Raw genomic sequence first — 25,467 nt, forward strand, 5'->3', positions numbered from 1 at the left:
GGTGCCGCTTCCCCATACATTTTCAATGGGCTCTTACAGCCCATGGCTTCGCCCTGCCCACCCCCCGCTACCTAAAATGTAGTATTGGCAGCGGGAGGCACCTCACCCGCTGCCTCCCACCTAATATGCAGGGATTTTCTAGGGGGGAAATGACTAGAATAGTATAAGAAGATATTTATCACAGAATCTGTGTATATATCTGTGTATTTGTATTATTATTATTATTATTATTATTAATCTTTGTATTATTTGAATCATTATGACAGGGGAGGCACTGCCTCCCCTGCCTCCCCTGACTGCACGTCCCTGACCCACTGATCCACCAATGATAGAGGACTAACTTGGTGTTTTCTTATTTCTGCCTTAGGCCCCCATTTATCAAGCCTTGGAGAGTGATAAATAGCTTGGTGATAAAGTATTAACCAATCAGATCCTAACTGTCATTTTTCAAACACTGCCTGTAACATGACAGTTAGGAGTGGATTGGCTGGCGTTTTATCACCGTGCTATTTATCACTCTCCAAGGCTTGATAAAACTGGGCCTTTTCTGGTAAACTGCTGGCTTTCTATGCTGAAGCCCACACATAATGATTGGCAGTTGACCTCTTGATCAGCTGCATGTTGCTCCCTGAATGGTATAGATTATATCACTAGAAGTATTAGTAATAGTGAACATTCTTGTCTCATTTTCAACTGAACTACAATGAAAGTGGCAACACAAGACATTAGACCTTAGTGTGCTGTAACAAAATGCCATTTGAATTGCCTAGTTCAGTTGTGCCATTTGTATACATATTTACAAAGTCATTTATTTACCGCTGAGTGATATTGTTATTACGATTGGCCAAGGACACCTATGGCAATGATGGTTGATGATGTGGAATATGTGAAAGAAAATCAGAACAACATTGCAAGCTTTGGATGTTATAGGTACAAAATCAAACTGTGAAAATAAAATGTAGACTGGTTAATGACACGGAAACCACTTTCATTGTGAGTTATATTGTGTGGAACTAAATCGTTAATGCATAGCAGGATATTTCATAGGACAATCCAACTGTGTATCGTACCGCCCAATGAATTCTTATTCTTTCTGCTTTACAGAGACCCTAATGGACACCAGGACGGCGACAGCAGAACTGGGCTGGACAGCCACTCCTTCTACTGGGGTGAGTATAAGTATACAAGTGGGCAACAATCACAGAGCAATGTGTACTTATATGAATGTGTGTGTATTACAGTAATGCAGGCCTTGTATTGCATATGGTCTCTGACATTGCCTGGGCTGTTTTCTCCCCTATGATGGGCAGCTATGGCTTTTTAACCTATTGTGTGCCTTTACAAAGCGTGCCTTTCAAGCTATAATTCCCAGCATGCCCTGCTAAACTAAAGCATGCTGAGATTTGTACTGTAGTTCTGCAGCAGCTGGATAGCCATAGAGTATCATGCTTTCAGCTAAGCTCCGTTGTCACTAATGGATCAGCACGAGTGTACAGTAGCAAAATCTTCTCACTGGATTTAGTGCACAGTATTACAGGACGGGAAAAGACCTTTGTAGCAAATAATCTCTAAATGAATCCACTCAGCTGTTTAGTGGCCCAAATAAATAATTTCAGTTCTCCAACAACAGCCCCCCACCGCCCAATCTGTGCACGCCACGACCCTAACTAACACAAACTGTACCTTGATGCGACAACTCATTTTTACTTTCCGACTGACCTCATATATGTCATGGCATAGCCCCATCCACTTCTATTTAAAACATTTAAATGTCCACCATGAATCAGGACTGTCTCCTCCAGAAACAGGTCATTTTGAGGTATGACTGACAAAGGTGGCAGCAGATGGGAGGCGAGTACGTGACCACTCTTTGGCCTGATAACTAAAGAGTGACTCTAGCATGTTAGTCTGTGATTGGAAGGTGACGTTGTCTCACAATTTAATTTGCAAGATATAGTGGCCGATTCAATTAAGCGCAGAAGCCTATGGAAGAGTAAGCAGAATCATCCCACCGTAGCTGACCATTATAAGCATAATAGGGTTGAGGTCAGCAGGGGGGCAGGTGGTGGTGGGGGGGGGCACAACGAAGTGCTTTGCGGGCTCGGTGGCTCGCTGCGCTCGCCACAGGTTCTATTTCCACTCTATGGGTGTCATGGATAGCCCTCGGCCCCATGCCGACAACCTGGCGGCCGGGATCCCGACCACCGGTCACCTGACTACATCCCGCATAATGTCATTGAATCCTGCCTATACGTTATATTCTGCTTGCGTTGCAGTGCACCTAAACTTCATGCTGATTATTCAGTATCATATTGTGAAAGGCAATGGTTGTATACCAAACATACTCCCAAATTAAAGTTTCGTGTTCCGGTAATTCGGTTATCTTGGGCAAGCTCTCCACCCATATAATTAGTAATTAGTAAGTACAACTTGTTTCTTCCAGAACATCTTTATGCCCTTCTGGAAATGCCTAAGATTGTTCCTTATCTGCTTTCATGTGGCATGTTCTCTACCATGTATAACACTGTGTAGGCAGAGGGTGACAGGTAGGAGTTAATGAATGCAATCTGTTGAACATGAGCAGGTTTATTCCTCTCTATTACTAGAGCCAGAAGAATGCTCCTTCTCCACTAAAACAAGTGGATTTTCCTTTTCACACTTCAGATCTGGCTCATGCTTCAAAGGTGCCATGATCCGTGGTACTGTAGATAGTGTTATCTCATTACTCAGCACCCACTGCATTATGGGTATTATAGATGATGGATAAAGTAGACAACACCTAGTAGACATACCCTTTTCCTTATCTGCTATGTTGGCTCATGCACTGGTAAGTTCCTTTCTGCTACTGTAGGTTTTGTCTGAGACTTTTTGTGTGTCCAGTTCACTATCAAACATAAGATAGGATCATATCAGAAACCAGTGATTGAAGTGGTTTTCAGCACTTTATTCCCGTGCCCTATATTCATGTAAGGAAAAATGTCACCTGAATCTTACTTTCACATTCATCCAGTGGCATAGACAGCCATGCCAGGCCGTGGAAAAGGGGTGGGGGCATAGCTTAATAAAGTGGATGCCCTTTAATCTAAAAATGTATTAATACCTTAAGAAAGGCATCGTTTTAACACGGGTGCAGGGGAGGGCACCTGCTCCCTACCTTACTAGATCTGGAAGCAGGTCCCTCAGTGATATTTGGGGAGATGACAGTGGCCACCAGAGAGTAAAGACTCTGGCCATCTTCCTGAAGGTATCCCAGGGAAGATGGCGCCGCCGCCAGCCACAGCACGAATATACTGGGGGGATAATAGCGTACCTGGTCTCCCGCTGGGTCCCTCCATAAATCCGGGACCAGGTAATTCGTATCCTCTCCTCTCTCAGCGCCATTGCATTCACCCCTGTTTATTACTTTTAACTATTCCTTTTATCTACTAGAACGTTGAGCATTATACAACTCAAGAAAGCATTGGGACATCGTGACTGCGTTGATTGCTATGTATATCATTTTATATACTGTATATGTGTATGTATATGTGTATATATATATATATATATATACACACACACACACACACACACACACACACACACACACACACACAGGGATACCCAAAAGAAACAGGAATTGTGTTCTAGATTGCGGGCGCTTGCAGTACCGGCTTCTACCGCAAGGTGAATGTTTGTGGAACCCTTCTGAGCCAGTATCCCTGCTGACGTTGTGGGAGAAGGTAGCATTTGACCGCAGTGATTTTTTTTCATCTTCGAGTTATTCACTCTTTTGCCTATTTTTAGTGAAGTCAAATGTGAAAACAATGCTCATTTGTTTCTTTGGTGTGATAGGGATTGTACACTCAGAATTTGTACCCCAGGGTCAAACTGACAACCAAAGTCTTTTTTTGGAAGTTTTGAAAAGGTTGCGTCACGATTTGAGAAAAAAAGGTTGCGATTTGTGGTGAACAGGTGACTGGTTCTTCCATCATGACAACGCACCTGCCAACACAGTACTGAGTGTTTGAGCTATGTTTAACCAAAAACGACATGACACCTTTGCCTCTTCCACTGTATTCATCCAATCTCGCCCCATGTAACACTTTTTTTCCTCGGATGAAAAGAGACCTTAAAGAAAAACGTTTTGCTGATATTGAAGACGTGAAACAAAAAACAGCAAAAGTACTGAAAGGCATCATCGAAGATGAGTTTAAAAAAATGTTTTGGGCATTGGAAAATACGTTTAGATAAATGCATTGATTCAAGTCGAAAGCACTTTGAGGGTGACTGAAGTTTCAAAATGTACAAATAAATAATTAATAAATCATTAATTCCTGTTTCTTTTGGGTACACCCTCGTAGATGTATATGAGCTTGAAAAAGAATCCTACTGATTGGAGATGTTGGTGTTTAAACTTTATAATTGAGGCATAAGTTATTTCATATGGCATCCTACTGCTGTACGTGGAAAGTAGACTTTCATAGAACATTATATAGGACAGCATGTACCAGTGGGTATACTATCAGTCCAATTACATTAATGCAGCAACATTTGTGCAGTTCTTTGAATTATAGCCAGATTTGTGGCACTGTCACACACTTGATAGATGGAGCTGTTCCAGAGCGTTGACCTGAGCAGACGTTATAAGTTATTACTGGCGGCGAATGTGCATGTTGGTTATGGATACCGTGCTGCAAGCTGCCATTTCACAAGCCCACATCTATACAGGTCAACTTCCCGATGGATTCCTTCCTCCGCTCCATGAAACTTTACTGGGGCTTTTATGATGGACATTAATGCACAAGCAAATATTCATTTAATGGCCCCATTGTGTGCAAAGGATTGTGGAAATGTAAAGTTAATCCTGTGAGATAGATAGGTGTTAGAGAGGGGATAACAGACACTGCTTCTTAACCCTGTAGAGTCCAGAGTCTGCACATGGTCTTTTCAGAACCCAATATCATATTAATGTGGCAAGTGTTTGCACTTTAAAACAGGGGAATAAAGTGCATGTGGCCATTAATGAACTGTGCTGTCTTTATTTATGCATGAGCCTAAACAAGCATGATTCTGCAAATTTAGATTAGTACTGTGGGAGAGGCAAAGTGCTTCCATTCACATTTTTTAATCAGAAAAATTGGCATCAATTTGACATTTTTAGAAAGCAATTAATGCAGATTAAATGGGGCATGATGGGGAGGAGAACCTTTGTGTTAACTTGAACAACCGTAGTCATTTGGAAAATTTGCCAGCTACAGTATGACCACTGTGCCTGCTGGCTCCAAAGTTAAAGCACCCAACCCTTTCAGACCTGAGATTTCAGCTGCCACCACCGACCCTACCAGTCTTCTATCCCGCCCTCAGTTAGTAACAGTCACTGAGTTCCAGATTTATCAAGCCTTGGAGAGTGTTAAATTGCACTGTGATCAAGTACCAGCCAATCAGCTCTTAACTGTCATTTTTCAAAAACAGCCTGTGACATGACAGTTAGGAGCTGGTTGGTTGGTATCACTGTGCAATTTATCACTCTCCAAGGCTTGATCAGTCTGGGCCTGAGTCCTGTATGTAATAGTCACCACAGTTAGCACATAGTGAATATCACTGAGTAGGGAGTAATTAAGGAGGGTTGGAGTATGAACATTGTTGTCATATACAATAGGGGAATCTGAAGAAAGCTCAAGGTGACACACAATGGATGTAGTTATAAAGAGATGTTAGACTTAGGAATCGCCCATCATCAATGTTCCTGTCAGGGTGTTTTACCTTTTATGTGAAAGTAAGTGTACAGGGGGAAAATGGCCCAGTAATTACAGTAACATCGCTCCCTTACAGTGCAGGGGTCAGAGGTTAGATGTTGACCATGGAACTCTTTGTATGGATGTATTTTTATTCTCTCAGTTGTCCTTTGTGTTACCACCAACACCAGATTCTCCAGTTTCCTCCCACAGTTCCAAAAGTATACCGGTAGCAGAGCGCTGTTATTTTGTATGTCAGCACAAAGTAATGTGGTTCAAGCTTTACTATGGAGTATATCTCATCTGCATAGACAGAATAAAATGGACTGTGTAATCCTGAGGGGCAGTTGGGAGATTTTTCCCACTTGTCACATCAGCATGTTTTGTCTCATTTGCGGGCGTTTTCGACAGTTTTTTGGTCCGTTTTCGCCCATGCCGATTTGATTAAAATAAAAATCGAAAAGGCATGTCGATTAAAAAAAAGTAAAAAAAAAAAGTCCGCTATTGAATACCAAACAGTCAAATTAGTGCAGATTTTCCGACTGTCGGAAAACTCGGCACTAATTGAATATCCCCAAATGTATCAATATGAACTGTTTTGTAGCTACAGAAGGCACGGTGGGATTGTGAAAGAAAACATGTACTCCACCACTTATTTAGTGCCACACTAGTCTAATTCCATGGATTTCTTCTTATTTTACTTTTTATTTTTCTGTTTGTTTAGTGATTTTTAATTTGGTAATGAACCTTAGATAGTTTCTCTCACTAGAGAAGGAGTAAGAAGTGGTGTGTATTGTCGTCGTATATATTTGATCCACCCCTGGACCTCCTTCCACCACCCCTTTTGCAAGAAGTTGAGCTGTGTGGATCCTTGGTGGTGTCCAGATCACGTTGGGAAATTTGGCTTCTCTCCAAATCCTCGATGCCCACAATAGCAGCAGCCACTGTGCTAAGGAAATGGATGCAGTGCTCTAATGCACCCACTTCCTATGGGGGCAGAATGAGGGTGAGGAAGGGACTAAGGGGGACATTTACTAAGCAGTGATAAGAGGGGAGAAGTGAGCCAGTGGAGAAGTGCCCATGGCAACAATTCAGCACTGACGTAACACCTATAATTTGTATACTATAAAATTATACAGTGCTGCTCATTGGTTGCCATGGGCAACTTCTCCACTGGCTCACTTCTCCGATCTCATCACTGCTTAGTAAATGTCCCCCTCAGTGAATGTGTTAAGGAATGGGAGAGCTGGATAGATCCCATTGGTGCACAGAGAGAGGCTTAATTTATTGGATGGTTGGCAGATAAAAGATAGCGATACTTTGATAAAGAAAGTAAATGTCAAAATCTAATGGTATTAATTAGGGGTTGAAAACTTCTCTAGAAACTGTCTGCTTCCCCTTGCAATCCTGGAAGCTGCAGAAAGGCCTTGGCATAACCATTTGGTTTACGGCCACTTGAAATGAAGCTGCGTGGAGATAACTGTTACCTATTTGGCAGAGAAAGGGTTACTGTGCCCCTTTTGGGTCCCTGCTCACAGCAGATCTCTCCTATTTAGCTCTCCCTCTCCTCTCACTGTCTGTCTCTGCTCGCTTGCACTCCCCCCTTTCTCACTCTCTCTCTCTTTACAGTTGAGATGTGTAATTAGGAAACATTAGCAGCCTGAAAGCAGCTTTCATACCTGAAACATCGGCAGTAAATGCACTCAGCAGTTCTCTTCCATGGCTATTAATGTCACTTTTATGAAGTAATGAAGAACAAAACACCCTCAGGCACTTTAAACCGTTGTTTCTTTTTTTTTTTTTTTTTTAATACAGCGCAAGCCTTTTAAGTAGTGAATGATCTTCTTATTTGCTCTCACAATCCAAGGTTTGCAACAGTGCAGGTTGACCATCTCTAGGTAGGCCCAACATGGTCCATTCTCACCAACCTGCCCATGTTTTGCTCGCCGTCCTGGCACCTGTATGGTATGGATGGAACTGTATGTCTTTGAGCAGAGTTATCTTCCTTCACCATTTAGTCCTGGCATTGTCTTTCATATCCAGATGCTGACTGGTTCTCTATTGACCCTCGGATGCCTAGCTGTTGCTGTTATCCTTGGAGCAGATCCAGGCTGGTCATTTCTCCAGATTAGACATACGCACCACCCAACCATGACCCACAGGCAGTAGGGCTGATGCAGGGTTGAACTGGATATGCAGGCCACCCTTGGTCTCCTCAATATGGAGAGCTTCTAACGCATAGAAGGAGGCCACCTCTGTGAGGGATGATGGTGGTTGCAGACGGGAACAGCACACCTAGTAGGACAAGTGCTGTCTGTAATTGCTCCTGTGCTCCCTGCAAAGTACTAATTGCATATATTCACCCATGTGCAGAGTTGTGTCTGTGCGGTGCACCCGTCCCCTATCTGTACGCTTAGTTTCCTATTCGTCATCATTATCGGACTCGCACCAGCCTATGCTTTAAGCAATTGATTACGTTTCCATCCAACTCTGCATACTGTAGCACACAACTTCTTCAATGGGCCCTCCCTGAACTCTACTTACAGGACTGAGCCCTGCTACAGCCCAGTTAGGCCTCTTTATTTGCAAGTGGAGATGCTATTGAAGTGGTCATGCACACTGTGAAAGCACGCCAGTTACAGCCGGCAAACAGGCAAATGGCCATGTCAGCATCAGGCCCAGGGAGGCTATACTGTAAATTTGACTTTTTAATTTAATTCTATGGGGGGGCAGGTAACTACGCACATCACCGGAAAGTAGTTACCACACATTGCAGATTCACCTATGCACCTGTGGTGGTGCTAGATAGAGCCAGATTGCCAGCACCACATGTACCACCATCCCTAACTGAGAACTTCCTGTCTCCTATACCTGGATGCACAGGGAGGATCAATATAATGATGCTGTATCAATACAGACTCTTATCTCGGGATGTTTTGTGTTAGAAGTACAGTACAGCATATTGTGACATTTATCAAATAATGGTCACTTTTGGGATTGCATGGTTGAGCCTTATGGGATATATAACAACTATGGACTTCGTTGTTCTGTACACACATAACTACTGTAGGAGATTCCTAACAGGCAAATATCCTTCTAACATTTACCATGGCTGACACGTGCAAAGGACTTATATGTCTGAAGCTGCGATAACCTGCTTTTTCTAATCCCTTTCCAGAAATGGGAAAGGCTACTTGGCATGCAGGTGTATTGCAAATGACAGCTCAGTCACACATCACATTTATTCCTGAACATTATACGTTGCGCTGTCGTAGCCTTGATCTGTCTATCTGATAACTGCACATACACTTTCTTTGTTTAGAGGGCATTTTATATTGTAACATCAGAAGAGTGTTGTTACATGTCAGCCATCAATAAGAGTGGGCATAAACTGGATTTGAAATGCCATCTTTATTTTAAAGAATAAATGGAACATATTTGACCCTATACATTCATGTCTATAACCTTAGTTTTTATGGGGGAGATGTACTAGAGTGATAAAGTGGCAAGATTTTTCTGGGGGGCTATTTACTAAGCCTTGGATGGAGATAAAGTCGCTGGAGATAAAGTACCAGCCAATCAGCTCCTAACTGCCATGCCACAGGCTGTGTTTGAAAAATGACAGGAGCTGATTAGCTGATACTTTAACTCCGTCTACTTTATCTCGTCCAAGGCTTAGTAAATAGACCCCTTGTACCAGCCTATCAGCTCCTCACTGCCACAATACAGGCTGTGGTTGGAAAATGACAGTTAGGAACTGATTTGTTAGTAATTTAACTCTATCCATTTTATCACTCTCCAAGGCTTTGTACATTTCCCCCATTACTTTTACGTATAGTTACCTAAATAGGCCACATCAACAGTTTTCCCAGTGTTAGGTAAGGAGAACATCTTTGAATATAAGTATTTGCGTAGTTTGAATATGTGAAGTTGACACCATGAACGATACGGTGCCAGTAGCGGGTGATCCCCAGCTGTAGCAGAAATAACATCTTAGACCATGTTTATGTGGGGCTTTGTTTGCCAGGGCCTGTGGCAGTAACCCAGGAACCCCTGCGTAGATCAGACAAGCTCTCCCCAGCTAGGGAGGACATCAGAGAGTGAAAAAGCCTCATAATCAGGGAAACAAGACACAGATCGTTCTCTTTTGAGCTGAGGAGGGTAATTAGGATTAGAGTGGCATTTAGGAACACATTTATGCCTCCCCCACAGTCTGCTATCATGACAACGTTGATTGGTCTGTGACAAACTTTAACCCCTTTTCTGCCAGCAACCGTATGCTGGGTTACATAGAAACATAGAATTTGACGGCAGATAAGAACCACTTGGCCCATCTAGTCTGCCCTTTTTTTTTTTTTTACCATATTTTTATCTCAAAACTTATTTGATCCTTATTTCTTTGTAAGGATATCTTTATGTCTATCCCATGCATGTTTAAATTGCTCTACTGTCTTAGCCTCTACCACCTCTGCTGGGAGGCTATTCCACTTGTCCACTACCCTTCCTGTGAAGTAATTTTTCCTCATATTTCTCCTGAACCTCCCCCCCTCCAGTCTCAGTGCATGTCCTATTGCTTCTCTTCATTAGGAAAATGTTTCCCTCCTGAACTTTGTTAAAACCCTTGGTATATTTGAAAGTTATCATGTCCCCCTTTCCCTTCTCTGCTCCAAACTATACATATTGGGTTAAACTGTATCCCCGCAATGTATCATTTGTGCAATAAAACTACAATGTTATTTATCAATATTACTTCATAATCCACCAAATCTGTATACTGTCACTTATTTATCAAGACATAGATTGTATATCCTGATTTATTGTTTAGTTGGAGACATAAACACGTGCTGTCGGTACAGCACAACCCCCTCCTGCCCAAACAAGAGGTTTTGCAGCTAATTATCTCCACGTATATGAAGACACATATGACAAACCCCACTATTTATTTAACAGCTCTCTGCAAAGTGTTAGCATCTGTGTTTAGATGTCGTTTTATTATATTAATCAACTGAATGCTGTAACGCTCACAGTATAAAGCCATTATGAATAAAACACACCAAAATATGCGTATCTATGGTTCCAGGAGGACAAGGGTTAAACATATTATAGGGACACCTGTCACTCAGGCCCAGTCTCTATTATGTGTAATACACCATAAACTTGGTAGAAGGCTGACAGGCTGTGGCCTTCACTTAATCACATGTACACTGCACTCTGCAATGACAGCTGAACACCAGCGGCTGACATTACCATGGTTACCGATGGAGCAGAGAGAGGAGTATCTACTTCACAATGGGACAAGTGAAGGGAGGTGGTGGGGCGACTGCTGACTTAACTAAATAACTGGTAACAGAACGAGAATTCAGAATATTATAAAGAAGCAATGGCATCTCTGTAGACTCACCCCATCACCTCAAATTGTAACCTGCATTGTGTACACCTGAATACACCACTATATGGTGCAAGATCAAGACAATGGGGTCAATTTACTAAAATGGGAGATTTTTTAGAACTGGTGATATTGCCAGTGGCAACCAATCAGATAATATCTATTATCTGCTAGAAGCAGCTAGGTAAATGTTAAGTAGAATATGATTGGGTGCCATGGGCAACATCACCAGTTCTAAAAAAAACTGCCACCTTAGTAAATTTACCCCAATACCTGTAAACTGTACCTGTAAGAAAGGGCAGGATGTGGCTGACAGCATCAAGCACTGTACAGTACAGAATAGCGCTGGTATTTTCTATTCAAAGGGGTTTTGCTAGTTGAAAAGGGGTTAGCATGGTGTTAATGTACATTGTAGATTTAGACTTGACAGTTATTGTAGATGAGATACCAGTAAGTAGATGGGAACCTAGTAGAAAGCGATGTATACACTCTCAATCATTTTCTTTTGCCCAACTTTTATTGCTGCAGTACCAATGGCAAGTGTTAGGGCCAGGCTTCAGATACTGCAGGAACTGGCATTAATGTGGCCACGTCAGATTATGCTCAGATATAGCATTCTTCTATATGACAAGCAGGTAGCACTGCGGCCAGTATTGAGTATATCACTCTGAGACAGAGGTAGACAGCCTGAGACTCGCTAGCATGTATGGAAATAAACACCGATCGCAGCACGTCTCACAAGCTGTGCATGGCATGCTGCTGCTTAAGCAGGCTCTAAGGACTCACTAGCATGATTGCAGCTGTACAGTAAAAGCCACACCGTTTAACCCTTTTTCAGCATTAACGAAGCGTGCACAAAGGCACTTCCTTCTTTTATCGCTGTACATAGAATGCCTGTTGTTTTATTTCTGTGTTTATTTTTATGTGGATTTTGATCCCTACCGCAGGCTCCAGTTAATCTCCCTTGAATGTACACTGAAGACAGTGCATGGAGTGCTTACATTTGGGCATATGTTAATGTGCCCACCAGAGCCTGCCCTGATCAATATGTCACCCTAGGCAGGATTTGGCCTGTGTCTCCAGCTCACATGAATATGCCATAAACTGATGCCCAGTCACCTGACTGCTGGTTGACGCTGGTGTGGTTACCCCTGCTGAGAGATACCATGTGTTCTGCTGATGGCTCCTCCGTCCAACTGTCATTGATATGGAAGAGAGATACACGGACAAATGCCACCACCTAGAGGTCATCTGTTGGCAGCTCCTACTGTCATTGTGTGCCAGGAAACATGATGGTGGGCCGCCATGCTTACTAGGCCTCGCCTGGTGACACCCCAGGCATAAGCCTACATTGCCTATGCCCAGGACAGGCTCTGTTGGCCATGGTCAGCAGTGATATGTCTAACTGCATGACAAACTGGCCCACGTGGCCTGATCGAAGAGACGAGCGCCAGGATAACTATTCAATTTGCCACCATACTTCTGAAGCCATAGCAACCCATTACTACAGACAGATGTCTACCACAGACACACTATCAGCAGTCTTCTGACTGCTTATTACTCCTGAGTGATAACGATCCTCTCTCTGTTGGCCATGGTCAGTAGTGACATGTCTAACTGCATGACAAACTGGCCCACGTTGCCTGATCGAAGAGACTAGCGCCAGGATAACTGTTCAATTTGCCACCATACTTCTGAAGCCATAACAACCCGTTACTACAGACAGATACCTGCCAGAGACACACTATCAGCCATCTTCTGACTGCTTATTACTCCTGAGTGATAACGATCCTCTTTAATCATTATTGAGAATTCTGTTAACATGCAGTTTCCGCCCACGGTATCTCCAGTGTTTGTGGCCACCTTAAGATACACACACCAATCAGTCTGTGCTGCAAACTCAGTATCAATCACGAACGCATCATAAACTGTTTTTACTCATCCACTGTCCATCCTTTATTCCATAGGTTCTCAAACTCATTCCCCAGGGCCCCACAAAGTTCATGTTTTCCAGGTCACCTGTGGATTTTTTTAAATGTGACAGTTGCCGAGTGACCTGGAAAACGTGACCTGTGTGGGGTCCTGAGGACCAAGTTTGAGAAGCACTGCTGTATTCACCATGTAGCTAGAATGTTTAAGTATGTGTGATGTCTGCCACCTGTCTGATGTGAACGCTCAGGTGAGTGGCCAATATGGGCAGAGGTGGTTATTTTGGACCATGTAACTGAGTAACGATTTCATTTAGTCCTGTTTGTGCGTGATCATCTGCCAATCACAAAGGCAGATCGTGTCATCTGCCAATTGTAACACTGGCGTGCCTGAAAATCATCAGATCAGTTTTGTATTTTGTTCTGGGCACTGCACTTGTTTTGGGATTACCTAGGCATAATTATTGAGACAGTTTGCTGATGTTGCTGGCAGTAGCGCAGCATCCGCAGCGAGCATTAGGATATCATTTACTTCTGTGCATTTGTTTAAAATTTCATTTGCTTTTATTATGCATTTTTTTTAATTCAATTGAATGAATAGAAAATTGCTCTAAAGCGTAAAAATGATATCATCTTCAGTGTACGGCTGATGCTTGAGAATGTGAGTTACACCACTATAAGTCATTTGTTATTTTTAAAAATGGTTTAAAGGGCATATTTAAAGTAAACTGCCATTGATTATTTTTTGTGGTTGATGTTTTCATTCTCAGGTGTCTATTCATGAAGCAGTGAAACGAGTGGATAAGTAAGCAAGTGGAGAAGTTGTCCCTGGCAGCCAATCAGCTGATCTGTATAATTTTATAGTATGCAAATAATAAATGTTACTTCAATGCTGATTGGTTGCCATGGGCAACTTCTCCACTGGATCACTTCTCCACACTTTTGACTGCTTCATGTATAACCCCCTTAATGATTAAGAGCCACATGGGTCTGGAGCTGAAGATATTCAAGGGCCTTTTTGTGGGAATCGGGAAGGTGTGACAAATGCTGTGTGGGTGTGGCCACAGCCATATGGGCACGTACTCCACTGCAATATCTTCCAATATCATCCAGTATCCCCAGTGTCTTCCTAATTATGTAAAAAGAATCAAATTGCATCATTTTGTGGGAAAAATAGAAATAGAATCTTAATAGATATGATTTATGGCCAACTATGTGGCCAGCTGATGGCAGTTCATCATGCTGCCATGATGATGGGCCTATTTTGATGTGGAGGCCTGGAGCTGGAGCTCCATCCACTCCATTGTTAATCTGTCCCTGCCGCTATCTACGTAGGGAAACCCACTGGGGCAGCGTTAGTGATAACCACGGTCCCTGCCAGTCACATCCCCAGCTATTTGGAGAATTATTTCACATTTGTGAACAACTCCTCCGGGGGGATCTGACACTGCTCTAGCACAGAGTATCAGTTTCCAGAATCAGTGCTGGCGCCGGACGGATGCTGCGGGAGGGGGATTGGAAGATCTCTCTCCTACATCTATGCCTCCATAGGCTTAAAGGAGATTACACCATCTGAAGATGGTGTAAAATAACGTGGCTAAACTTTGAAAAGCTTTGTTTTTCAGGGTTTAGTACATAGGGGTCTGATCATAGTCCCCTTTGATAATAATGTGGACTGTGGAGCTTAAGCCCCACACACACTAGACGAGAAAGTGAAAGATCTCGCTCAGAAGGGCCGATCTGAGTGAGATCTTTCACAATCTTGTCCAGTGAGTACACTCAATGTCATTAATGATGCGCGCTCCCGCGCATCGTTAACGTCCCCCTCCCTCGTCTAAACATGTACAGATGAGGAAGATCCTCGTTAACAGCTGGCCGTCGTTCCGCCACCGCTGCCCTTCCAGCCGTCGCTACCTTCCCCGCTGGCATTGGCAAGTGTGTATGCACTTGCCGATGCCGGCACCCCTGCCGAGTACCCGCCGACGCCAACATTGGTGTCGGCGGGGATCGGCTAGTGTGGACTGCCCATTACAATCTATGGGGGTGATTCAGACCTGATCGCTTAGCTGCTAATTTTGCTGTCCTGCGGTCAGATAGTCGCCGCCCCAGGGGGAGTGTAAATTCGCTGTGCAAGTGTGCGATCGCATGTGTATGCTGAGCTGCTAAAATCCACTGTGTGCAGTCTCTGAGCAGCCCAGGACTTACTCCTACAGTGTGATCAGAACAGACTGATTGGGGCCGGAGCTGACGTCAGACACCCTCCCTGAAAACACTTGGACACGCCTGCGTTTTTCCAGACACTCCCAATAAACGGTGAGTTACCACCCACAAACGGCCTCTTCCTGTCAATCACCTTTCGAACGCCTTTGCAAATGAAATTTTTGCACCATCCTGTTGATGACCGGCGATGTCCTTTGTTGTTGTCCGACGAGCGTGCGCATTGCGGTGCATACGCATGCGCAGTTAGGACCTGATCGCCCGCTGTGTGAAAATGCACAGCAGCGATCAGGTCTGAATCAGCATGTGTTAGATCCTGAGATATATCCTCTGAAAACATTCTTTCACAGTCTAACAATCGTTTAGACTTTAACTCACTATTTCTAAACATGATTACCAAAGCGTATTTCAAAGCAAAAATGAGCAATGAGCAATTGGACTGACCTCCTGAATGTGAACGACGAGTGTGGACTGAGCCGGTGTGTGAAGGAGTCCTGGGACTGGGGAATCCCTTGCTGCAGCCTGGTGATTTACTCTGTGTCATTCATGCTTGTAGAACTGACGTGAGCCAGTTCTTACTTCTAGCCGGTAATCAGCCATTTTTACTGTTGTTGCCCAGGGTGTCAGCCCTACCAGTGAATGTCTGCACCACCATTGTGTGGTTTTTGTATTTTAGGATTGTTTTTATTTTATTGTCATGTTGTCTTGTGTGATGTATTAAATTTTTAAACAGTATCACACTATGGTTGCCCATTATCTCTCTTTCCGGTAAAATTCCTGTGATCCACACTGAGAGTCTGTTCCTGTATAATACATCTGAAGGATGTTATGGATCTGAGAGCCGGGCATGACTAAGGCTCTACTGACGTAGAGTGAGGCGCTGGTCGAGCGGTATTCCACGTATCTTTTTTTCTAGGTCTGAATCAGGCTCTATATTCCCTACCACATGTACACACATTCATGCTAGGGTTAATTTTCTTGGGATCCATTCAACCTACCAGTATATTGTTGGATTGTGGGAGGAAACCGGAGTACCCAGAGGAAACCCACGCAAGTATGGGGAGAATATACAAACTCCACACAGTTAGGGCCATGGTGGAAATCGAATCCATGACATCAGTGCTGTGAGCCAGCAATGCTAACCATTACGCCATCCGCAATCGTATGTATTTCCAGATGGCCTAGCCATTCATTTAATTACCCACAAAAATGTAGCTAGGTGAAAGAAAGTTATGTATAATGTTTCATTTCTAAAGTTACGTCTATAAGTTCAGTATAATTGCATATACTTCACAAACACATCCAATGAGAGCGTTTAATAATGACCATTATTGTATCTGTGCCAAGTCTGCAGGTTTGTCCATGTGAGGAGTGGACTGAGCCATGATTTATAATATAACAGTAGTCATGAATCTTGGATACTAATTTGTAGATTGAAGTTTTAATTTCATATAATAGCATATAATTATACAGCTACATATATCCATAGCCAGATTAAGGGGGGGATGCAGGGCATACTGTACCCCAGGCCCCCCTTTGTCAGGGGCCCCCCGACCAGAGCACACTGATATCACTAGCTTTCCCTCTTAATGCGAGAGCCAAAATGTGAGCAGGACAGTATGCAGTGCAGGCAGAGTCACAGGAATATCATGTTTCATGAGCTACTGACAGAGCTTTCTGACCAGAGGAGAGATAGGAGGGTGGAGAGAGCTGTAAGTGACACAGCCACAGGGATCCCAGCATCTCCTCCTCCCTGCCTGGGTGTCTGAGTCTGTGTACACTGTTATGCAACTAAACCATTTAGGTCTAGAGCTAGAGACACACACAGAGAGTCCTCCTGAGTCCTGTCCCAGTATGTAAGTAGTACAATATAGGCTGATGCTATTCTTGCATGTGACAAGATAAATTATTTAAATTTTCTATGTGTATTTTAAGGTCATTTAAGTTGTCTTTGCTCCACTACAAGAAAACTTTATAAAATAATTGTCTTTTAATTAGTTGGAGCTACTGTATAAACAATACCCAGGCATTATTAAACTATTGGTTTAAAACTAATATACACAATTGGTTTCAATTTAATATACACAATCTTTGCCTCCTACCATGACCTATTCCAGGAGGGATAAAATGCTCCCTACCTTCTTATTTTATGATTGCAAACACCTGTGTTGAAACACCTTTCTTATCAATTAAAGAGTTCAACACAGGTGACGCCAATCATATATTAAAAGGGAAGTCCAGGTAGAGAGCATTTTGTCCCTCCTGAAATGGGACATATTGGGAGGTATGCACAATCTAATATACATTCCCCATCTTCCACCAGGGTTCCCCTGTCTTAAGTGCCCAGGGCACCCCTAAGGCTTAATCCAGCCCTGCATACAGTATAGCCATAATTATAAAACTAGGCGTTGACTTCTTTTCACAGTACCAATCAGCTTTCACAAAGAAGACATTGTAGTAATGTCATCCTTATCCACAGCTCCATGATATCCCAATTTAAATGTAAATACATCTGAGCACAGAATGTTAGTGTATGTGACGATATGCTGCAGTACGCTGTTGTGTCGCATTGGTGTAATATCCCTCTATGATATGCATGTGTTCTGACATTAACCACTGAGCTCTGGATAATCTTTCGTTTTTTAGATTTGGCTTCCCTGACCTCTTTGCAGATAATTAAATAGATATATTTATCTTTAATTTGACATCTTCTCGCTAACGATATTTCATAGTACTAATGAGGTCTTTATAATTCACCTAGTATCAAGAGCGACACATTTGTCATGTTATCCATAAAATGTATACGGTATGTTAACTGTATCTCTTAGCCATCTCCTAATTAAATGGTTTTGTTATGGTCAGATGTGAGGCACCATATTGGAGAGCAAAGAGACACATTCTGCCTGATCCGTAAAATAATATCACAAATTTAAAAAAAAGAAGAGAAAAAAATACATCCATATATGCAGCCATACAGGGACGGACTGGGGCTAAAAGTCTGCGAAGGCGCGCAAAGGTGCGTGCACATCAAAGGGGTGCGTGCACCATGAAAGAGGGCACGTGGGCACTACCCACGGGGGCCGTGCTGTGAGTCAGTGGGGCATGGACTGGCAGCACGCCCCCATATTTCTTAGAAGCGGCTGCTTCGGGTGGCGCGGGGGAGGGGGGGGGGGGGACACAAACAGAGTTGGAAGCTGTACATTTCTGGTATTTGCCAGAAGTGCCAGATGGGCAGTTCGGCCCTGCAGCCATATAGGTATGCAATGCCTGCAGTTAGGATACCAGCGGTCACATGAGCGACCATGACATCCCGACAGTAAGAATCCCAACACTGGATGGGGGTAAGTATTTTACCCCTCTCCCCTCCCCTAACCCTCCATGGGTGTCGGCTAGCGCTAACCCTCCGGCATTGTCCGCTATGGCTAACCCTCCGGGGGTGTCGGCTACAGCTCACCCGTCCCCAGTGCCTAACCCTAATCCCGCATGTGCCTAACCCTAAAAAGTATGTTTTGTCTCTTCACATGAAAGATGAACTGGTAGATGACTTGGCTTCTGCCTATATTGCCCGTTTTGTGTGTGCATATCTGAGCCTATAGTAAGGAAGTTAGATTGTTAGTTCTGCAGGCACAATCTAAAGTGACTTACCTATAGTAATATAAAAATGGGGGTTTGTTATACTATCATGCACAAGTTTTTCTAATCATCACTAACGCAGAACTAATTCTGAGCAGCGATATGACATTTGTACAAATATAAGTTACAGAAATATAATTGTGCAATAAAGGATAGAAGGTAATCCTGCATCCGCATGTTATTCTTACAGTGTGCATGGTAAGGGCAAGTGCTTCATTTTTATAATAGCATAACGTACATTGTGGATGGCAGCTTGATTTGTCATGAGTGTAAGCGCTAATGTTGGTGGTAATGAAGACTTCCGTGACTACCTCTCCACATGCACCTTATCCTCTATCATCTCCTGTTTATTTCATTATCAGAACAATAACATTGCTTTCTAAGATGGGGATTTAATTAGTTGCCGCGGTGGCTTCCTCCCCGGAGCTTGCGGAGCGCAAATTTCTAAAGTACCATGAAGTGCTATCCAGACAGATGAATCTTGTAATTAATAACACTTACTGTACCTTTGTGATGCTTTTGTGGGAGATAATGAATTAGATGCATAATTTGCACAAATAATGGTGTGTGTATGAGTGTGTGTGTGTGTGTGTGTATGTGTATATATATATATATATATATATATATATATACATGTGTGTTTATATATGTGTGTGTGTGTGTATATATATATTTATATATATATATTTTTATTTATTTATATATATATATATATATATATATAGGGGACAGCTGACGCCCAAATAATTGGGAGTGTTTTTGATTTATTTGGGAGTTGTGTTATCACAAGTGGCGCGGCACTTCCTGGCTATCACATATATATATATATATATATCTATCTACACACACTTATATATATGTGTGTGTATATATATATATATAATATATATCTATATATACACATATATATATGTGTGCGTTTGTGTGTTTATGTATTTGTGTGTATATATATATAATATATATATATATATATATATATATATACTGCTCAAAAAAATAAAGGGAACACTAAAATAACACCTCCTAGATCTGAATGAATGAAATATTCTTATTATATACTTTGTTCTTTACATAGTTGAATGTGCTGACAACAAAATCACACAAAAATTATCAATGGAAATCAAATTTATTAACCCATGGAGGTCTGGATTTGGAGTCACACTCAAAATTAAAGTGGAAAAACACACTACAGGCTGATCCAACTTTGATGTAATGTCCTTAAAACAAGTCAAAATGAGGCTCAGTAGTGTGTGTGGCCTCCACGTGCCTGTATGACCTCCCTACAACACCTGGGCTTGCTCCTGATGAGGTGGCGGATGGTCTCCTGAGGGATCTCCTCCCAGACCTGGACTAAAGCTTCCGCCAACTCCTGGACAGTCTGTGGTGGATGGAGCGAGACATGATGTCCCAGATGTGCTCAATTGGATTCAGGTCTGGGGAACGGGCGTGCCAGTCCATAGTATCAATGCCTTCGTCTTGCAGGAACTGCTGACACACTCCAGCCACATGAGGTCTAGCATTGTCTTGCAGTAGGAGGAACTCACAAGGGGTCTGAGGATCTCATCTCGGTACCTAATGGCAGTCAGGCTACCTCTGGCCAGCACATTCAGGGCTGTGCGGCCCCCCAAAGTAATGCCACCCCACACCATTACTGACCCACTGCCAAACCGGTCATGCTGGAGGATGTTGCAGGCAGCAGAACGTTCTCCTTGGCGTCTACAGACTCTGTCACGTCTGTCACATGTGCTCAGTGAGAACCTGCTTTCATCTGTGAAGAGCACAGGGCGCCAGTGGCGAATTTGCCAATCTTGGTGTTCTCTGGCAAATGCCAAACGTCCTGCACGGTGTTGGGCTGTAAGCACAACCCCCACCTGTGGACGTTGGGCCTTCCTACCACCCTCATGGAGTCTGTTTCTGATTGTTTGAGTAGACACATGCACATTTGTGGCTTGCTGGAGGTCATTTTGCAGGGTTCTGGCAGTGCTCCTCCTGTTCCTCCTTGCATAAAGGCGGAGGTAGTGGTCCTGCTGCTGGGTTGTTGCCCTCCTACGGCCTCCTCCACGTCTCCTGATGTACTGGTCTGTCTCCTGGTAGCGCCTCCATGCTCTGGACACTACGCTGACAGACACAACAAACCTTCTTGCCACAGCTCGCATTGATGTGCCATCCTGGATGAGCTGCAGTACCTGAGCCACTTGTGTGGGTTGTAGGGAGGTCATACAGGCACGTGGAGGCCACACACACTACTGAGCCTCATTTTTACTTGTTTTAAGGACATTACATCAAAGTTGGATCAGCCTGTAGTGTGTTTTTCCACTTTAATTTTGAGTGTGACTCCAAATCCAGACCTCCATGGGTTAATAAATTTGATTTCCATTGATAATTTTTGTGTGATTTTGTTGTCAGCACATTCAACTATGTAAAGAACAAAGTATTTAATAAGAATATTTCATTCACTCAGATCTAGGATGTGTTATTTTAGTGTTCCCTTTATTTTTTTGAGCAGTGTATGTATGTATATATATATATATATACATACATAAATACATACATACATACATACATACGTACACAAGTATGGATACCTTTGTGCGTGTATGCATACAAAGGAACAAATATGGATGTGTGTGTATATATATATATATATATATATATATACATACATCGTGAAAACTCTCTCATTCACTTTTTCTTAGTAAGCAGATTTGACCAAATTTATTATAAAAAAAATTAATAAATATAGAAACACTTCAGTGAGCCCTGTGATAATAAGTCCAGCTGGCGTAATCACAGGGCTCACTGCGGATTCTGTACTTCTGCAGAGAAAGCTGTGCAGGGAGCCAGCAGTGTGATCAGCCTGTGTGTCAAATAGACACACAGGCTGATCACTGAGTAAAAATAAATAAATCATACTTTCCTACCCAGGGACTGGTGAACGGTGCCCCAGTGAAGGCTGCCGGTCATTGGGTCCACCTGCGCTGCTGCGTGACCCACAGTGCAGTGGAGTGATGCTGTACAGCATCGGGAGTCAACAGCAGGAAGAAGATCCGATGATCGTCAGTCATCCATTCACCGATCCCTGGTCTGGTGAGTATGATCAGCGCTGGGGGGGGGCTGTGGGGGACACATACTCTGGGTATTTTTTGTGAAAATGTCTGTGGAATGCATTCGCAGGGACAGAGTTCCTCGCAAGCTCTGTCCCGGCATGTGATTATTGATACATCCATGCTGTGTGATCAATAATCACATTGCTGAATGGGGCGATTTTATCACCTCACCTCAGCACCGAGGGCATTGCTCGTGAGAGCTTAAACGATGAAGGGGAGCGGCAAACAGACAGGGGTGACACAAGTAGGAGTGAGCATGGAACAGACAGTTAGGATGAGGGGATGTGGTTGGTATCCCGATGGACGGGATGCCGGCGGTCATAAGACCGGTGCCAGAATCCTGACACCTGTTAGAATGCTGACACCAGAATTCCAACAGCCAGAATCCCGAATGTAAGTATGCCAGGGAGGGTTAGAGCTAAGCTGAGATAGAGGGTTAGGGTTAGGCTGAAGAGGGGGAGGGGGTTGATAGGGTAAGGCTGTGGGGGGGGGGAGGGTTAGGGTTAGGCTGCAGAGGGGTGTATGTTAGGGTTAAGCCACGGGGGTGGGGGTGGGGGGGGGGGCGTTATGGTTAGGATGCGGGAGGGGAGGGTTAGACTGCAGGAAGGGAGGGTTAGGGGAAGGGTTAGGGTTAGTTGCTCACACCTGTAGGGCTTTTGGCAGATGAGATGCCGGTGTCGGTATTCTGACCGCTGGCATCCTCACTGCCGGTATCCTGTACCCAACACCAGCATGAGAGATGGCTAGGATTGATGAAGAGGCTTACGGTCATTAGGTCGACAAGACTGAGGTCGACAGTCATTAGGTCGACCACTATTTGTCGACATTCATTAGGCCGACATGGCCACTGGGTCGACATGGTCATTAGGTTGACATGGAAAAAGGAGTTTTTCAAGTTTTTTTTCTTTACTTTTTCATACTTTCTAATCCACGTGGACTACGATTGGGATTAGTAACCTGTGCCGAGCATCGCGGTTGCGGAGCGAGGCACCTTGCCCAAAGCGATCACCATGCGAGGGGACACGGTGCACTAACTGGGGTTCCGCATCACTTTACGAAGAAAACAACACAAAAAAAACTAAAAAAAAACTCATGTCAACCTTTTTCCAGGTCGACCAAATGACCATGTTGACCTAGTGACCCTGTTGATCTAATGCATGTCGACCAATAGTGGTCGACCTAATGACTGTCGAACTAAATCTTATCGACCTAATGACCCATACCCGATGAAGAAGTAGGTCTTGAGAGCATGTTTAACGTTTTGTAGAGAGGTAGAGAATTTCAGAGGTAGGGAGCACCACGGGCAAAATCTTGGAGGCAGGAATGGGAGGAGGTAACCAGTTGACAGGAAAAGCAGCATACATATGTGGAGCGAAGAGGGCAGGTGGAAGTGTAAAGGGAGATAAGGTCAAATATATAAATGGGATAGGAATGGGTGAGGGCTTTGTAAGTGAGTGTGAGAAGCTTGAATTGGATTCTGAACGGGAGCCAGTGTAGGGTTTGCAAGAGAGGGGAGGAGGACATAGTACGTTTGGAGAGGAGGATGAGCCAGGCAGCAGCACTGAGGATTTATTTATTACCAGTTATTTATATAGCGCACACATATTCCGAAGCGCAGTACAGAGAATATTTGGCCATTCACATCAGTCCCTTCCCCAGTGGAGCTTACAAACTATATTCCCTACCACATGTACACAGACACATACACGTTAGAGCAGGCATGTCCAAACTGCGGCCCTCCAGCTGTTGAGAAACTACACATCCCAGCAAGGCCCTGACGCAGTTTTGCTGTCAGAGAATGCTAAAGCTGTGTCAGGGCATGCTGGGATGTGTAGTTTCTCAACAGCTGGAGGGCCGCAGTTTGGACATGCCTGCGTTAGGGTTAATTTTGTTGGGATCCAGTTAACGTACCTGTATATTTTTGGATTGTGGATGGAAACCAGAGGAAACCCACGCAAGTACGGGGAGAATATACAAACTCCACACAGTTAGGGTCATGGTGGTAATTGAACCCATGACCTCAGTGCTGTGAGGCAGTAATGCTAACCATTACACCATCCGTACTGCCCACAATAGGTTGGAGTGGAGAGAGGCAGTAGTCATATGTACATATGCACAAAAATGTATGTGTGTGTGTGTGTGTGTGTGTATATATGTATATATATATATATTAGTGATGAGCGGGATCGGTTCCTCGGAATCCGAACCCCCCCAAACTTCACCCATTTTACACGGTTCCGAGGCAGACTCGGATCCTCCCGCCTTGCTCGGTTAACCCGAGCGCGCCCGAACGTCATCATCCCGCTGTCGGATTCTCGCGAGATTCGTATTCCATATAAGGAGCCGCGCGTCGCCGCCATTTTTTCTCGTGCATTGGAGATGATAGGGAGAGGACGTGCAGCGTTCTCTCAGTTTCTATGTTCAGTGTGATGCAAATATCTGTGCTCAGTGTGCTGCAAATATCTGTGCTCAGTGTGCTTGCACATATCTGTGCTCAGTGTGCTGAAAATATCTACGTTCTCTGCCTGAAAAACGCTCCATATCTGTGCTGCATTGTAGTATATAGTAGGAGGTCAGTGCAGAATTTTGCTGACCAGTGACCACCAGTATTATATAGCAGTACGGTACAGTAGTCCACTGCTCTACCTACCTCTGTGTCATCAAGTATACTATCCATCCATACCTGTGCTGCATTTTAGTTGTGCGCAGTATTATATAGTAGGAGGATAGTGCAGAATTTTGCTGACCACCAGTATATAATATATAGCAGTACGGTACAGTAGGCCACTGCTCTACCTACCTCTGTGTCGTCAAGTATACTATCCATCCATACCTGTGGTGCATTTTAGTTGTGCGCAGTATTATATAGTAGGAGGACAGTGCAGAATTTTGCTCACCATCAGTATATAATATATAGCAGTACGGTAGAGTAGTCCACTGCTTTACCTACCTCTGTGTCATCAAGTATACTATCCATCCATACCTGTGCTGCATTTTAGTTGTGCGCAGTATTATATAGTAGGAAGATAGTGTAGAATTTTGCTGACCACCAGTGTATATATATATGGCAGTACGGTACAGTAGTCCACTGCTCTACCTACCTCTGTGTCGTCAAGTATACTATCCATCCATACCTGTGCTGCATTTTAGTTGTGCGCAGTATTATATAGTAGGAGGACAGTGCAGAATTTTGCTGACCACCAGTATATATATAGCAGTACGTTACAGTAGTCCATTGCTCTACCTCTGTGTCGTCAAGTATACTACAAAAGTTCAGTAAAATGACCCAAAAATCTAAATTAAAAGCATCTGATGAGAAGCGTAAACTTGCCAATATGCCATTTACGACACGGAGTGGCAAGGAACGGCTGAGGCCCTGGCCTATGTTCATGGCTAGTGGTTCAGATTCACATGAGGATGGAAGCACTCATCCTCTCGCTAGAAAACTGCAGTGCCACTCCTAGGTGGGCCAGGTGTTT

General features: G+C 43.6%; 1 protein-coding gene across 3 annotated transcripts in view; it reads left to right on the plus strand.

Annotated features, from left to right (window-relative positions):
- The window catches only part of EPHB1 (EPH receptor B1), a 336,049-nt gene that overhangs the window by 138,266 nt on the left and 172,316 nt on the right, over positions 1 to 25,467 (plus strand). For all 3 annotated transcript variants that reach the window (XM_063915532.1, XM_063915533.1, XM_063915534.1), the window contains exon 2: positions 1,105 to 1,169. In XM_063915532.1, coding sequence (XP_063771602.1) covers positions 1,105 to 1,169 — 65 coding nt within the window. The remainder of the gene's footprint in view (positions 1 to 1,104; positions 1,170 to 25,467) is intronic.

This window comes from Pseudophryne corroboree, chromosome 4, assembly GCF_028390025.1.
Source record: "Pseudophryne corroboree isolate aPseCor3 chromosome 4, aPseCor3.hap2, whole genome shotgun sequence".
NCBI lineage: Eukaryota > Metazoa > Chordata > Amphibia > Anura > Myobatrachidae > Pseudophryne > Pseudophryne corroboree.